Consider the following 16932-nt stretch of genomic DNA (forward strand, 5'->3'; position numbering starts at 1 on the left):
AGCTGATTACTCTAGTCTGAGTCTTTGAGACTTTGGTTATACCAACGTCCCAAACTCTTGACCGGCTGCTCTGACACCATTGGAATGGGTGTTTTGCCAATGTGGAATCTCTGGTCAACAAGTTTTCCTTTGATTATGGATATACTCCTGGATTTGGTGGGTTTGAACTTCATACAAGACCATGTTATGTTATCATGAAGCTTCCTCAGTAAGCGCTTGGTACATGGAATGGTGGAGGTCAGGTTTGTCAGGTTGTCCATGTAGAATGGGTGGCAATCGAATGGGTGGCAATCACTGTCCATCTTGCAAACGTTCTCCTCCTACCACCCGTTTGGAAGCCCGGATGATTACTTCCATTGCCATGGTGAAGGCCAATGGGGAGATTGTACACCCTGCCATTATACCCACTTCCAGTAATTGCCATGATGTTGTGTATTCTGTTGTTGTTATACAGAATTGCAAATCCTCGAAATAGTTTCTAACCAAGTCTGTGATGTTCTTTGGCACATGAAAGAAATTGAAGGCTGACCAGATGAGAGAATGGGGTACGGATCCAAAAGCACTGGCTAGCTCCAGGAATAAGAGTTAGTGGAGCTAAATTTAGTAAAAGCTAATGGTTTTCAAAGTTAACTGAAAAGCTAATCTACTAATAAAAATTTAGCTTTGTTAATTAGCTGTTAGATCAGTGGTTTTCAAACTGTGAGGCGCCCCCCGTGAGAGTTCTTCGGGGGGGGAGGGCATGAGGGATGGGTATGAGAACGGGTTCTTTTCGAGAATCATTAAGAAATGATTCGATCCACCGACATCAATAGCCTTTGTGCTTAACAATTCCCTTATCTGTCCTTCAGAGTGATGGTTGTTTTTGAGGGTGTTTATCGGGAAAATGATAATTTCTGTAGTTTGATTGCAGACCCTGCACCGGGTCTGTAATCAACCACTTCTGCAGCGGCTGTTCTTGAAGCTTGAACCAACAAAGCAGTGCTCTGACACACTGCTTTGTTGGTTCATTGTTTTGCTGTTTTTCAGAAGTGGCAAATCACCTCCCAAAGCCATTTAAAAATGTCAATTGTGAGTCATTTTTGTGCGTCTTAAAGTCACTAACTGGGACTCTTGTCTTGTTGGAAGCAAGAAACAAGAATCGTCCTCCGTTCCGTTCGCACAGCTCCAAACGCTGCGCCGCTCTCTGCTGAGTCAAGTTAGAGTCTGTCCGGAATTAATAATTTCAAAGTGAATCACTGTTTAAATCAAATGACACCTCTTTCCAAACATTGTAAAACAAAGAAACTACAACAGACAGAAGATTCACAAAATAAGATGTCCTGCTTTCTTTATGAACTACATTGATGTTGACATGCAGCGCAGCCGGCTGTAAGAGCTCAGCTCAGAGATATGGAGTGACATTCATGCCATTAATGTCTGAAAGTAAATGCTTTTGAGAAAAACTACAGATTTTGTTTATTTTTATGTATGTCCAGAGATCAAGGATCCAGTGACCAATTTCATATTTATTGACTTTAAGACTCAATAAAATGTTGACACAGAAAACCAGTAAAGCCTACTTTTAGTACACAGAAAATTCACAGGAGGTATTGATAAGGGAACTGATAAGGAATCGGATTGATAAGCGGAATCAATAGATAAAATCTTGTCAATATCCATCCCTGTAAAGTTGAATTAATATTATATATGTTAAAATGTGTTAGTTATGCCAAAGACATTTAAGAACACACAGAGATGTTTAACTGTTTTTAAAAAAAAGATCTTTAAAATATGACAAAAGGTAAAAATAGAAGAATAGAATAAATGTGTAAAATGTGTGAAAGAATAGAAAGTTCTTTAAAAACATGTTTAAAATGTTTACAAAGGCTGTAAAATGTGTCAATGCATAGACAGTTCCTTAAAAACGCACAAATACACTCAACAAAAATATAAACGCAACACTTTTGGTTTTGCTCCCATTTTGTATGAGATGAACTCAAAGATCTAAAATTTTTTCACATACACAATATCACCGTTTCCCTCAAATATTGTTCACAAACCAGTCTAAATCTGTGATGGTGAGCACTTCTCCTTTGCTGAGATAATCCATCCCACCTCACAGGTGTGCCATATGAAGATGCTGATTAGACACCATGATTAGTGCACAGGTGTGCCTTAGACTGCCCACAATAAAAGGCCACTCTGAAAGGTGCAGTTTTGTTTTATTGGGGGGGGATACCAGTCAGTATCTGGTGTGACCACCATTTGCCTCATGCAGTGCAACACATCTCCTTCGCATAGAGTTGATCAGGTTGTCAATTGTGGCCTGTGGAATGTTGGTCCACTCCTCTTCAATGGCTGTGCGAAGTTGCTGGATATTGGCAGGAACTGGTACACGCTGACGTATACGCCGGTCCAGAGCATCCCAAACATGCTCAATGGGTGACATGTCCTGTGAGTATGCCGGCCATGCAAGAACTGGGACATTTTCAGCTTCCAAGAATTGTGTACAGATCCTTGCAACATGGGGCCGTGCATTATCCTGCTGCAACATGAGGTGATGTTCTTGGATGTATGGCACAACAATGGGCCTCAGGATCTCGTCACGGTATCTCTGTGCATTCAAAATACCACCAATAAAATGCACCTGTGTCCTTCGTCCATAACAGACGCCTGCCCATACCATAACCCCACCATGGGCCACTCAATCCACAACATTGACATCAGAAAACCGCTCACCCACATGACGCCACACACGCTGTCTGCCATCTGCCCTGGACAGTGTGAACCGGGATTCATCCGTGAAGAGAACACCTCTCCAATGTGCCAAACGTCAGCGAATGTGAGCATTTGCCCACTCAAGTAGGTTACGACGACGAACTGGAGTCAGGTCGAGACCCCGATGAGGACGACGAGCATGCAGATGAGCTTCCCTGAGACGGTTTCTGACAGTTTGTGCAGAAATTCTTTGGTTATGCAAACCGATTGTTTCAGCAGCTGTCCGAGTGGTTGGTCTCAGACGATCTTGGAGGTGAACATGCTGGATGTGGAGGTCCTGGGCTGGTGTGGTTACACGTGGTCTGCGGTTGTGAGGCTGGTTGGATGTACTGCCAAATTCTCTGAAACGCCTTTGGAGACGGCTTATGGTAGAGAAATGAACATTCAATACACGAGCAACAGCTCTGGTTGACATTCCTGCTGTCAGCATGCCAATTGCACGCTCCCTCAAATCTTGTGACATCTGTGGCATTGTGCTGTGTGATAAAACTGCACCTTTCAGAGTGGCCTTTTATTGTGGGCAGTCTAAGGCACACCTGTACACTAATCATGGTGTCTAATCAGCATCTTGATATGGCACACCTGTGAGGTGGGATGGATTATCTCAGCAAAGGAGAAGTGCTCACTATCACAGATTTAGACTGGTTTGTGAACAATATTTGAGGGAAATGGTGATATTGTGTATGTGGAAAAAGTTTTAGATCTTTGAGTTCATCTCATACAAAATGGGAGCAAAAACAAAAGTGTTGCGTTTATATTTTTGTTGAGTGTACTTTTAAAATGTGTTTAAGAGGTGTAAAAGATAAAAAGAAACACACAAAGATGTTGAAATTGGATGGGGGGGGGGGGGGCAGCTATTCATTTGTTCTCTGAGGGGGGGGGGGGGGGGGGGGGGGCTCACTCTCCCACATGCTGAAAACCCCTGTGTTAGATGATTAGCTGAACTGAGCCCACTAGTGGTTTCGGCATGCAAAAGATTTCTCACAGTGTGGAGATGATGCAGAGGACACAGACGGCACAGAATTCTACACAAGAAGAAACAATTTAAAGGTGAGGGGGAAAAAACCCCCACCAGAGTTTAACAATGTTGACTTATTTCCTGTTATGCGAAGGTGAAAAGAAAAAGAAGGGGGAAAAAACACAGAGAGATAGCAGATAAAAAAAAGAGGGTAAGTGGATAAGAAAAACACAGGAGAAAAGGAAATTGAAGAATAGAGAAAGGTGCTGGTGAAGAGGTGTTAAAGCAAAAATGGAAAAAAGAAAAAAAGACAGATGGTAGGAGACAGGAATGGTGGAATATTTGTGGCAAAGATGGAGACAAAGATGACGAAAGGGTGAGAAAAGTGAGTGAGGCAGAGGAGATAACTCATGGATGGAGAAAAGAGGGGTGATGAGATAAACAATGGAGGAATGATGGTAAAGAGGGGAAGCAAAGGAGAGGAGAAGGAGTGATAGAGAGCAGCAGAGATAAAGTGGATAATCACTCTCTTGCTCTCTCTCTCTTCTTTCCTCTGCAGGCTTAAAGTCTTAATCAGCCTCTTGTGATTATGTGTGTGTGTTCGTACATCCAGCCGTCAAGTGTCAAACAGCTGGTGTAGTTTCAAGACCAGCCTCCAGATGGCACCATATGCTCACAATGTAGTATTTTATTTCTGCGTACTCATCTGTTAATATGCACTCACCGGCCACTTTATTAGGTACACAGGTTCAATTGTTCATTAACACAAATAGCTAATCAGCTGATGACATGACAGCAACTCAAAGCATTTAGTCGTCTAGACGTGGTGAAGAAGACTTTCTGAAGTTCAAACTGAGCATCAGAATGGGGAAAAAAAAGGGGGATTTAAGTGACTTTGAATGTGGCATGGTTGTTGGTGCCAGACGGGCTGGTCTGAGTGTTTCAGGAACTGCTGATCTCCTGGGATTTTCACGCACAACCTTCTCTAGGGTTTACAGAGAATGATCCAAAAAAGAGAAGATATCCAGTGAGCGGCAGTTGTGTGGATGAAAATGCATTGCTGATGTCAGAGGAGAGCGGGTAGACTGGTTGAACAGGTGAGTGCTTGATGCTATCATGTCAATATGGACCAACATCTCTGAGGAATGTTTCTAACATCTTGTAGAATCTATGTCACGAAGCATTAAGGCAGTTCTGAAGGTAAAAGTGGCTCCAACCTGATAGTAGCAAGGTGTACCTAATAAAAAATGTTCCAATCATATTGAAAGTGATACCACATTATGTATCTGGTGACAATGATTCCAAAAAGGTATAATTTGGATTACCTGTGACCGAATGTTCTGGAGTTATGTGGTAAAAACAGCAAGCATGGCGACAAAGGTCACTTTCAGTTTATACAGGGGTCAAAAGTTAAAGCTGCAATTATGGTAAAACATGATGCAAATTATTGGTTGAGTTAGTAGGATTTTAAAAAGGAATAGTTTGCACCATGTGTCATGTTTAGTTATCATGTTACGGGGTAACATATGTCACATGTCATATAATCCAATGGACGTCGGCATTGTTTGGCCTTTACTTTGGAGACCAAACATTCAACACAGTCAGAACTATTCCATTTGTTAATCCTATTAGTTCAGCCAATAATTTGCTCCACATTTTACCAAAACTGGAGCAACTTTAACTTTTGACCCCTGTACAAACCGACCTTTGTCACCATTCTTGCTGTTTTTACCCCATAACTCCAGAACATTCAGTTATAGATAGTCCAACCTATACCTTTTTGAAATCATTGTCATCAGATACACAATGTGGTATCACTTTCAATATGAATGGAACATTTTTTAATTTTGATCCTGTGCAATTCTTCAACTGACCTCTACTTGGCCCCCTATTGAAAATTCAAATGGCTAAAGTTATTTTTCTACAATATGTACCAAAAGGTATACACAGTCAAATTTTGGTGCTTGATTTGAATGATTCTTACAGTTATCTGCTGTACTAATAAGAATTAAGAAACCATATCGTGAGCCAACAAACCTAATGTTTGTCCGTTTACATATTTTTAAATTTTGGGATTTGATTTATTATATCATAACACAAATTATGTTAAAAGTAAAAAACAACTTCTACCACAACATGTCCAGGACCTGTTTAAAATGAGGGACTCCAGTTATAATTTAGGAGGAACATTGTTATTTCACAAATGAAAGATTCGAACTACCGTAAAAAGTCATTGTGTTTCTGTTAAAAGTGTTAACATTTGGAATAACTGCCCGGATAACATAAAAACACTTGGTCTTTTGGTTGGCTTTAAAGGGCTCTACAAAAACTATTTGATTGCTTGCTATGTTGAAATAGATTTATTGATTTTGTTTTGTTTTTTGGTGAACTGCTTGCTTGTTTGAGTTTTTGAAATTTTAGTTCAGGGATTAATTTATACTTTGTAGTAGGTATATGTATAATTTTATATACATATGTAATTTTTATTTTTGGTTAAAGGAGTGGGCGTTTACAAGCTTTTGCTTCTGCCTACACCCTTTTCGGGATTATCTTTCTTCCTTTCTTGCTTTGTACATGTTTTTGTTGTTTTGGATGTGTGTGCCGAATAAATTCATTCAAAAAAAAAAAAAATTGGTTCAAAATTCAGTCTAAATCCAAAAATGAAATGAGGACAAAGTCCAGTGCAACATGTATGAAATGTGTGGAATCAAACAGCTCATGACAAATTTCTTCTGGTTTTCTTGGCTGGCTTCTCTGATGACCAAAACAAAGAAGGTGTGTGTTAATCGAGCAAGTGGCCAGTTTTTTTGGTTTTTTTTTTACACCCACGTACAGTGGTAAGGCATGCAGGCCTTTTGTTTTTAGCCCTGTGTCTTCATCTGGGTTTAAAAAATCAATTAATGAATACATTTTGTATTTATAGGAATATAGGTCCTATTTAAAAAAAAAAAAACTTAAAAAAACACACAACAAACTTTCAATAAATGAATAAATACTACTGGAATTTTCCAGCCCTTTGAGCACAAACAGAACTTAATTTCCTCTTACTATGCTGCTGTCAGACATTTTTCTGAATAAGCTTTTATGGTGTGTGTGTGTGTGTGTGTGTGTGTGTGTGTGTGTGTGTGTGTGTGTGTGTGTGTGTGTGTGTGTGTGTGTGTGTGTGTGTACACGGGTGCATGGTGCTGCCAAAATCTCTGCAAGAGGACAGATGTCTAAGTCACCAGAAGGCCGTGGGTTTGCTTTGTCAGACAAACTTGCTCTGTATCAAGTTTGGTGGTCAGAAATGGCTGGACACAAATGCAGGACTCAAACCCACAGCTCTGTAGTTTACGATTTTTTACTGAAGACGTTTGCTGGATTGGGTACACGAGCAGGCAGGCCAAAATGAGCAACAATACAAAAAACATCAGGCAAAAGGTGTGGTCATGCAAACAAGAAGCTTAAATGCACCCAGGCGATTAGCTGCAGATTCGGAACAGGTGTGTGGAAAGCACCAGAACAAGGGTGTGGCCAGACAGAGTGCAATGCCCACCACCAAGCACCAAGAGACAGACAAGAGAGATAGGGCCAGAGAAATCCCAAGCAGAAAAAAGACCAGCAAGAGAACAAACATGCAACAAAACCAATCTAACAAAATAACTAAACATAACTGTTGTGAAAGTGTCGTAACACGGACCCACAACAGGGGGCGTTAATGAACGGACAATGGATAAGCCAAAAGTAACAATTTAATGTTGTGAATCGCACAACGACGTACAGACAATAACAATATGGTGACTGTCAATCATACACCAGGTGACGTGTGGGCAGGCTCGACGATAGAAGACGCCTGGCGAGAGAAGAGCCGGATCCCACACAGCTTCCACTGCCAACGGAGCTGAAGAACACCGGAGCCGCCAAGCCCTGCGCCCCAGGTGGCCGCTGTCTTCAGCAGTCAGACCCGGTACTGCTGGCAGAGAACAGAGACAGTCCTGATGAGTGTGAGGTCGCACACTCAGTAATCCCACAGTCTGTACACAATTAGGAGGGAGAACCTCCACCTCCAGCAACAATTTCACCCGTGCAGCTCCTGTTGGTCTCTTTCCTGTATGGAGTGAGAGGCGAAGAACGTCGTCCTCTCACTGTCCGCCAATCCAGCCTCCGACAGAGCCCGCAGGAACACGGCTGCACACAGAACAATGTTTTGGACAACAATAATTACAGCAGAGAAGGTTACCTGAATGTAGCTGATTTCTCGGCGGGGAGGTGGAGTTGCAGTCCGGCCTTTATGGTGGTGGTGATGAGTAGTGGATGAGTGACAGCTGGTACGGATGATGAGTGACAGCTGTCACTCCTGGTCGCTCCGACGCCCTCTCGTGCTTGAAGCCCGCACTTCAAGCAGGGCGCCATCTTGTGGTGGTGGGCCAGCAGTACCTCCTCTTCAGCAGCCCACACAACAATAACAGATGAAACAAAACACAATGCAAAAAATCCAAAGCCTGACACTCTGAAACCCTCCAAAACATAAGGTTTGCTGGAGAATCTTCATCCCCACTTAAACTGTACAAACAGCAAAAATAGAAGTGTTAAAACCTCACACTTGAATATATCAGGTTTATTTCAATTCTTAAAATTTTGTTTGAACATTAAATATTGGATGGTGATGGAAGATGCATCTCAGATTTGATCATATCGGCATTGGTTCAACTCTCCACAAGTGCAGTTTAACTCTCTGAAGGTGTAACTTCAATCCTGTCCATGAGTTAAATGAGAAATGAGAAAAATAAGTTCTTGAGACAGTAGTGCAATGATTCTGCTGTTGCCTCACAATCAGAAGGTTGTAGACTTAAACCCAACATGATACCTGTCTCCAGAATCACTGCAAACAATAGTAAAGTCTAGTGGAAGGTTCCTGGGTCAAAACCACGCCTGCCCATTTTCCATGAAGTGTAGAGTTGCTTCAGGAAAGGCATCTAGCATCAACATGCAGATCCACCCCAGATCTGCTGTGGTGACCCCGAATGAAACAAATGAGAAGCCAAAGGGACTTACTGGAGTTATTGCTCCAAGTAGTAGTATCTTGGTGTCTTGGTAAGATAGATAGTCAGTGCTGCGACTGAGGTCCTGTAGGTGCTGTACGGGACCGTTGTGAAAAAAACAGTTGAGCCAGAAGGTGAGACTCAAGATTTACCACTTGATATATGTTCCTATAGTCATGAGATTTGGGTATTGACCGAAAGGACACAATTGCGGATACAAAGCAGAAATAGCATCCCTCCATCTGGTATCTGGACTTACACTCAGGGATAGGATAAGAATCTCAAATATTTGGGAGGGACTTGGAGTAGACCCACTGCTTCAGTGCATTGAAAGGAGCCAGCTGAGGTGGTTTGGACATCTGGTGAGAATGCCCCCTGGTCATCTCCCTTGGGAGGTCTTCCAGGCATAACCAACTGGCAGGAGGCCCCAGGGAAGACCCAGGACAGGGATGGATTGAAACGAACAGCTACATTGGGAATGCCTAGTGATCTCCCAGGAGGCGTTAGAGAGCCTAGCCATAAATAGTGAAGAGTGGGATGAGCTGCTTGATCTGCTACCGCTGCGACCAGGACCCCGGATAGGAGACAGAAAATTAATGAATCCGTATTCCTGAGTTGCTCAACATGTTTTATGCTTCATGTTGACAAAACAGCACAATAAATTAACATAAGACCTTTACAGTTTCCTTCTAACCTTTCAGCTCTTGGATATTTTGAACCTGGCATTTGGAGACATTTTAACACTATTATAGTACATGCCACAAAAACCACAAGGGTTTGATCGCCTTTTTCCTGGCAGCTGCTCTGTGAGTGCAGACTTCTTGGAAACGGTCTCCGAACACATCTCAATGTCCGACGTGAAACGTCCCTGGAACGCTGGCTGTGCTCCAGACAGTGTGACAGTGTGCTGAACGGAGATTATTCCGACTGCACCTGCCAGACAGTTATCATTTCCTCTACATTCTGTAACACAGGGCGACTCTGGAAGGTTTCATCTGCTCTCTGGCATCAAACCCGGCCTTGAGGCCACATGAACGGGAGGTAGAACGTATGTTCTTTTCCCGGTGGATCACATTTTGAGGGCGTAACTAATGATGGCTGATAATTTTGTGCAGATAGGAAGTATCTTTACATTTCATCTACTGAGCTACTCTGCCTGGAATCTGACAAGGATTCTGATTCTCCCCTTGAATTTTAATCGTGTCAGAGTGGAAAGCCTCCAGAAACGGTACACCGGAGACAACATGTGACGGGGGGGGGGGGCATTAAATGGTTGTTTAAAAGGTTGTTTTAGGATAGCAGCTCCTTCAGGCACTATGCCACTTTGAGTTTCATAGACTGCTGAGAAGAATCTACTCATAGCACACTGCAGTATTTCTTTAGTGACAAATTTCACACACACACACATATATATATATATATATATAGCAAAACTTGTTCTGACTTCTACAAGGTAAACTCCGTCTGGGCTTCCTAAGAACCGATCCGGAGTCATGTTTGAGTGAGATGATGTAAACAAGGCCGCTGCCTGCTGTTCCGTGGCCGATGAGCTGTTTGTCAACTGGCCACATCGTTAGATTAGCGCACCCACACAGCGGCGCCAACAGTGAAGCAAATGTAGCCAAGACAGACGTGAGCATCCTCTGCCATCCCTAACTGTCAGTGCAGCTCGCTTTAACACAACTCAGCGCGTACACGACGCTATCCAGTGCTTGTGCAAAGCGTCTGCGTGAATGACATTTCGCAAGGAAGAGGAGGACGACGGTATGTCACAGGCTCGTTCCAGACACACACACACACACACACACTGCAGGGTTTGTACTCGTAATACAGTGGCTGTAAAATCTGGATGACAACACACCTATTCGATAGGAAAGGTGTCATGTTGAATTTAGGAGATGTTTACTCAGCTGTCTCAACAGTCAGGGTCATTAAAATGTGTCAAGTGGGTTGCTGCAGGGCGGCAAACTGGAAATTTGTTTCTGGTTTTGCTTATTTTCCACATGCGCGCTATTCGACAGATGAGTAATCTGAGACAGCAGGGATTCTGTTCATTGATACTGTTTCATAGATTGCATTTTATTCACTGAAATCAATTTAAGTTACCTGACATTTGGCTATTTAGGTCGAAATTAAATGTCAGGACAACATGCGCTTATGTCGTTTAGTATTCCTGCTTTTGGCCTTGTTGGCCTGGTGGTCAAACTCAATAAGCCACTGAGTACGAATACTGTTTGATATTAAACAACTCGAGTATTTACACCTGCACAAACTTTCGAGAATGCAATTTTTCAGCCTTGCTGCTTTTTCGAATGAGTCATTTCATTCAGACCTCTGCTAAGGAGGTGAAGTGATCAGATGTGACTGAATTACACACAAACTAGTAAGTCCCTTCGGCTGCTCCCTTGTTTGCACTCGGGGTCGCCACAGCAAATCCAAGGTGGATCTGCATGTTGATTTGGCACAGGTTTTACGCCGGATGCCCTTCCTGACGCAACTCCACATTACATGGAGAAATGTGGCAGGGGTGGATCTGAATTACACACAAACTAATCAACCAATATTGATGAAAAATGAAGGAGGGGTGGAGCATCACCTGACTCCGATAGTTCATGGTAAACTTTGAAAGAGAATGCTTTGATCCTGAAATCAGGATCAAACGTCGATGCTCAGGATCAAAGATCAGTGATGACAATCTAAGTTCAGCAGTCAGGATCAAATGACAGCCATCAGGAGCAGTGTTAAGGATCAAAGAGCAGTGTTCAGGCTCACACATCAGCAATAATGATCACAGCTGAGAAATCAGGATCTCAATTCAGCCATCAGAATCAAAATCAGAATCAGGGACATGGTGATCACAGATCAGAACTAGAGCACAGCGCTCTCAGAGGACACTAGTTTTCAATTCCACAAGTTTTTACATGGGAAAAAAAGTCCTGTTCGAAGTGGCTTTTCATAAGCTAAATTATAATAGAAAATATTGATCAAAAGGGCTTTTCAATGTTGAAATCAAATATCTGCTAAATCAGCAATATGGATCAGATGCGGATCAAACTTAATCTATTAACTGAGAGTGCCAGTTTGCACCTCACTGTAAAAACTGAGAGTGATTGAGGCACTTTTGATTGAGATATAATTCAAACTGTGCATCATATGGGCTTGTCAAAATTAAATTCAAATGTCCAGAAAATCCACAGTCTGGATTAGATTCAAATCAAACTTTGTCAGGTGATAGTGAGTGCCAGTCTGCACCTCACTTTCAAATATGAGAGTGATTGAGGCATGTTTGATTAAGATATAATGTAAAATATACATTAAACAGGGTTTTCAATGTTAAATTTAAATGGCCACAAAATTTGTAATCTGGATCAGCTCTGGATCAAACTTTGTCAGCCAATAAAGGATACCATCCTACATAACACTATCAAATATAAAAGCGAGTTAATTTATTTTGACAGAGCTATGATTTTTTTTTAAATGAGTTCAGTGTTAAAGATGGGGATTTGTCCAATTTTCCAAGATTTTTTCAGACTTCCACCTTGAAAAATGAATCACTTCTCACCTATCAGGATACAAATTCTCTGTCAAAAAAAAATTCATCATGATATATGAAAAATTGTGGGTTACAGGCTGTTCACAAACAAACAAAAACAAATAAATAAAAACAGAAGAGAAAACATAACCTCCGCCCAACATCATTGGTGGAGACAGGTCAGAAACAAGGCAGAGAGATGAGGATTAAAGCTGTGTTCTCACTTTACTGGAGAGGTCAAGTGTAGAATGTGTGAAATCATGGATTGGTGATGTGATGCCATAGCGCAATGGGTTTACACCCTGCAATATGCATAACCAATCTTCCCTCTTGAAAGTAACCATTAATCTGTCACAGCCAGGTGAAAAATGGGTGTCCCATTGGTATTCTCCAGCAGCTGGGGTCCTCGTGCACAGAGGAACACACCACATATCCAAAATGTCACAACTGACACTCACGGTTAATGTAATACTGCCCATCTGAGTCTCCCAATGCCACCACTCGACTAAGGATTGGAATTTGGTTTGGAGCTTAATTTTAGTAAAAAGGAACGACTGGCACTTGTTATATAGGTGTGCTTTGTACCAAGTGCCCTTCCAGTAAATGATTTATTTACTGGATGATGAATTATTTTAATCAAATTGTTCCTAATGTAACCACTTATTTGTCCCTATACCAGCCATACTGCTGAATAGAAGACAGTTACAGAGAGGACAAAATATTATTCAGCATCACTTCTCACTGAAACATTGTCCAGACTGTGGAAAATTACAGTGTTCACCTCAGCACTTCACTTCTGCCTGTTTCTTCTCAGGGAAAACCTGCTGTTACAGGACCATGTCAATCCAATTAAAATTTTGTTGTACCTCCTTTTCGTCCTTATCCTGCCTATATGCATTTTGGTTTCAGGAAGTTATTTCCCATAATGCCTACAGTTTACTGCACAGAGGTGTCTATTATAAATGAGGATGTTAACAATAAGATTTTTTAGAGGTGAATTATTGATGCTACAAAACATTTTGGTTGTCAGAGTTTAACAATGAGGTACATTTGTGTTTTCGCTTTTCAAGGTAACACAGGTGCCCAATTCTGTCCTGAAATATTTTCTTTCCTGCTATGACAAACAACAGGGGCTCACCTTCTCCACTTTGGGGGCAAGGGCACCCTGGGTGGAGCCGTGGGAGGGGCCTGGCGATGGAGGTTGCAGGGGGCTGACTGATTCCCCATTGAGGAGCACTGCTGACACATTGGGAGGTGTGAGGCAGGAGAGAGGTGAGGAGGTGGGTAAGAGGGGCCTTGAGGCAGGTGAGGAGAGGGGTGAGGGTCCTAAACTGGAGCCTGGAGACACCATGGACAGTGGGCGACCCGACTGGCTGGGGCAGCGTGATGGAGAGGAACTCTGAGGGCGTAACGGTGAGACAGCCACTGTAGGGCGCTCTGGACTTCCAGCAGGGGGACTGTGGACTAGAGAGACACACAAACAGATTTGTCTTACTATAATTGTGAGGACTTTTCTTTGACTCCAGTCATCTTTGGATACTTATGGGCAGCACAGTCTCGTTTGAGGGCAGGCGCTAAAGGGGTAAAATATGATGCATATGATGTAATTTGTCTACTTCCAGTGAAAAAAAGCACAGAATTTTCTCCGAGTTTTTGGGCAAATTACATGCAAACAAAATGAAAATGCAAAGAAAAAGTGACGATGCGGTGGGAAAGTGGACATGTGTTGCTATTTGTTTATGACCCGGAGCACAAACGTGTTGAGGTGGTTTTACAGGCAAGCGAACCCAGTTACTCTGGTTAGCTGTGTAGGCTAACTGTGTGTAGGCTACTTACTGACATGATGTCTCCCATTTGCCATCTTCCCTTCTCTAGTGGGAACCAAAAAAAAAACAAAAAAAAAACGGGACTGGCTGTACCCTAAGTGGTCAAATCCCACAATATCACACAGGGTTCAAATGAGACTGCGGTCCCCTATTTTGACAAAAAAATTACACAAAGGAACTTTTTGTGACACTGAATCATAACAGAGCCAAATTTAATATTATTTAGGACATTGTCCATAACCTATTGTAAAAAATTAGAAAGCAATTACAGTTTTGACAGAATAGTCAGAGCGACCAGACGAGGCACTAGGTCAGTCATCACTAAGCGCCCCTTCACACATAGTGCGAAGATTGGATGAAGTGCACACTTAGTGCGCATGACGCAGGAATTATGTGCAAACCATGTAATGTCGTTCCTGCCTCCAATGCCTTGTACACCTGTTGCTACAACTATTTGCAAACACAAGCGCCTGAAAGACAGAGTGTGCGCTGTGCGAACCCATCGCACCCTCTGGCGGCAGGTGCCGGCCAAATTCCAGGTGACACACACGAACATCTAACATCACTCGCATGGCAGTTAGAAAGTGTGTGGCCAGTCGCACTTTTGGCACGACAGCAGACTGCAGACAATCACTTTCATACTCACAGCGAAATCTGTCTAAGTCCCCCACGTGTGTGGCTTTGGTGCATACGCTGAGATGACAGGAGGTGTGTCCTCCCACTGAAGTGGCTGTGGAAATCTGTGGATCTGGACACCACGTACTGTGTTTGGACGGACATGGACAGACAACTGCCCACTGTGATGCAAGTGTGTCTGTTTGCTGTTATCAAGGGTTATCAAGTGGACATAAATAAAATCATATATCACTGTGGCAACGTGCTGCAGAGAGAGAGTGAGCGAGCGTGCGCACAGCGCGCACATGGACAGGCTGCTCCCACATTGAAACAGGCCATCAGATCAGAACACGCAGCAAGCGATCTCATTGTCACCTCACCCACGTGAGCTCTGTTCCACATGACGCGGTGTCCTGCAGCACGTCGTCCACAAGACATGCGCGCTCGGCTGGTGGGAGATGTGCCAGCAGATGTGGACATGAATGAGATGAGCGAACTGCTTCTCATTCATGTCATTTCATGACTGTATGTTTGTGACCATGGGTCATTTACAGAGGAACTGAACAGATCATATTTATATGGCTCGCTTGATAAATGTGGTGTTTTTATATGGTGTGTGAATTAAAAATTTTTTTGTAATACTTCCATGTCCTTCCTGATATGAGACAGATTTCCACAGCTTTCAAAGTACAGTTCCGGAGCTCAGCGGTAAAGTCTCTGACTGGTAAGCGCAGCTTTTGGACGGTGCGGGTTCACGATCAGTTGGTCATATGTTTTTTTTTTCCCACATAAGCAGCGTGATGTGATCCCACAGGTACCGGCTGGTTTTTTATATTTCCTCCACATAAGTGGCGCGATGTGCCGCAGCTGGCATTGTGTGTTCCTGCCCGAAAGACACCGGTGAGTGCATGAACTCTTACACAGGGTTAATGCATGCCTGCCCATCGGCACAAGGTTTCGTGGTGCGCTAATTTCAAACTGTTTCGCGCTGTTTTGCCATTTTTGTCCAAATGCCGTCCAAACTTCGCACAATATTCAGCATTTTTTAAAGGGGAACTTGGGGATTTTTCAACTTTTTACATGTTTTCATGTCTTCATTCAGGACAAAAATAATGACAATCGCTCCAGTATTGAACAAGAAAACTAACACTGTTTTGAGCTAAACAGCTATACAGTTTACAGGTTACAATGAATTATTTTACCAAAAATATAATGAAAATGACGCTCCTGCCAAAAGCAACCACTGAATTTGAAACAAGTCATGAAATTTCCGACGGTACTTGAACACAGCGGCAGCTTATTATTTTTTATTAAATATAACAATATGAGTGTAGGAATGGCATTCGAGCCCTTCTGTACATGTGGCAACAGGTACATGATTGAGATGATTATATCAGAGCTGTTCTGGAAGGCAGAATTCACGTTGTGGATCAGCTGATCCACAAAGCAGCTGGTGGAAATAACCGCACATGGGGAGTCAATGCGCGGCGTTCACACGGACTGATCAATTTACTGCTCTGATATCTACAATCATCTTTACACTTATATTTATTCCCCCTTTCAACAGTTTTCTGCTATAAGTATATATGGCTTAGTAACATAATACAGTGCTACAGCAGCCACCACGTCACACCAGCATTTTTTTTTTTTTAAATTGGAGCAAGATGGAGCATGCAGCGTGTCATCAGTCTGAATCAGACAGTGAGGATTCTGATGACAAAGGAGATGATCCCGCTGTTGTTCTGAATGAGCAACCAGAGCAGGTGGATCAACATTAGCTTCGGTTTCATTTTGCTCATTTGTCCAGCTTTCCTTGATTTTTAACTTTTTACTTTTTTCCCTTCATTCAGGAAACGTCGTATGCCGTGTGACCGGCCCTTTGCATTGCATAGATATGCATTGCCTGCTCCCAGACCACCAACAACCAGCAAAAATCTATTTAAGCATAAAAATTCAAAAAGAAAAAATAATATAGCACCTTCAACTGCACCACAGACTAAAACAGTTAAATGTGGTCTATTAAACATTAGGTCTCTCTCTTCTAAGTCCCTGTTGGTAAATTATATAATAATTGATCAACATATTGATTTATTCTGCCTAACAGAAACCTGGTTACAGCAGGATGAATATGTTAGTTTAAATGAGTCAACACCCCCGAGTCACACTAACTGTCAGAATGCTCGTAGCACGGGCCGAGGAGGAGGATTAGCAGCAATCTTCCAT

General features: G+C 42.5%; 1 protein-coding gene across 1 annotated transcript in view; it reads right to left on the reverse strand.

The window, feature by feature from the left end:
- LOC117524172 (E3 ubiquitin-protein ligase SH3RF3-like) overlaps window positions 1-16932 on the reverse strand; it is a 377095-nt gene that overhangs the window by 30210 nt on the left and 329953 nt on the right. The window contains 1 exon segment of the mRNA XM_034185923.1: window positions 13407-13732. Coding sequence (XP_034041814.1) covers window positions 13407-13732 — 326 coding nt within the window.

This window comes from Thalassophryne amazonica, chromosome 14 (assembly GCF_902500255.1).
Source record: "Thalassophryne amazonica chromosome 14, fThaAma1.1, whole genome shotgun sequence".
Classification (NCBI taxonomy): Eukaryota; Metazoa; Chordata; class Actinopteri; order Batrachoidiformes; family Batrachoididae; genus Thalassophryne; species Thalassophryne amazonica.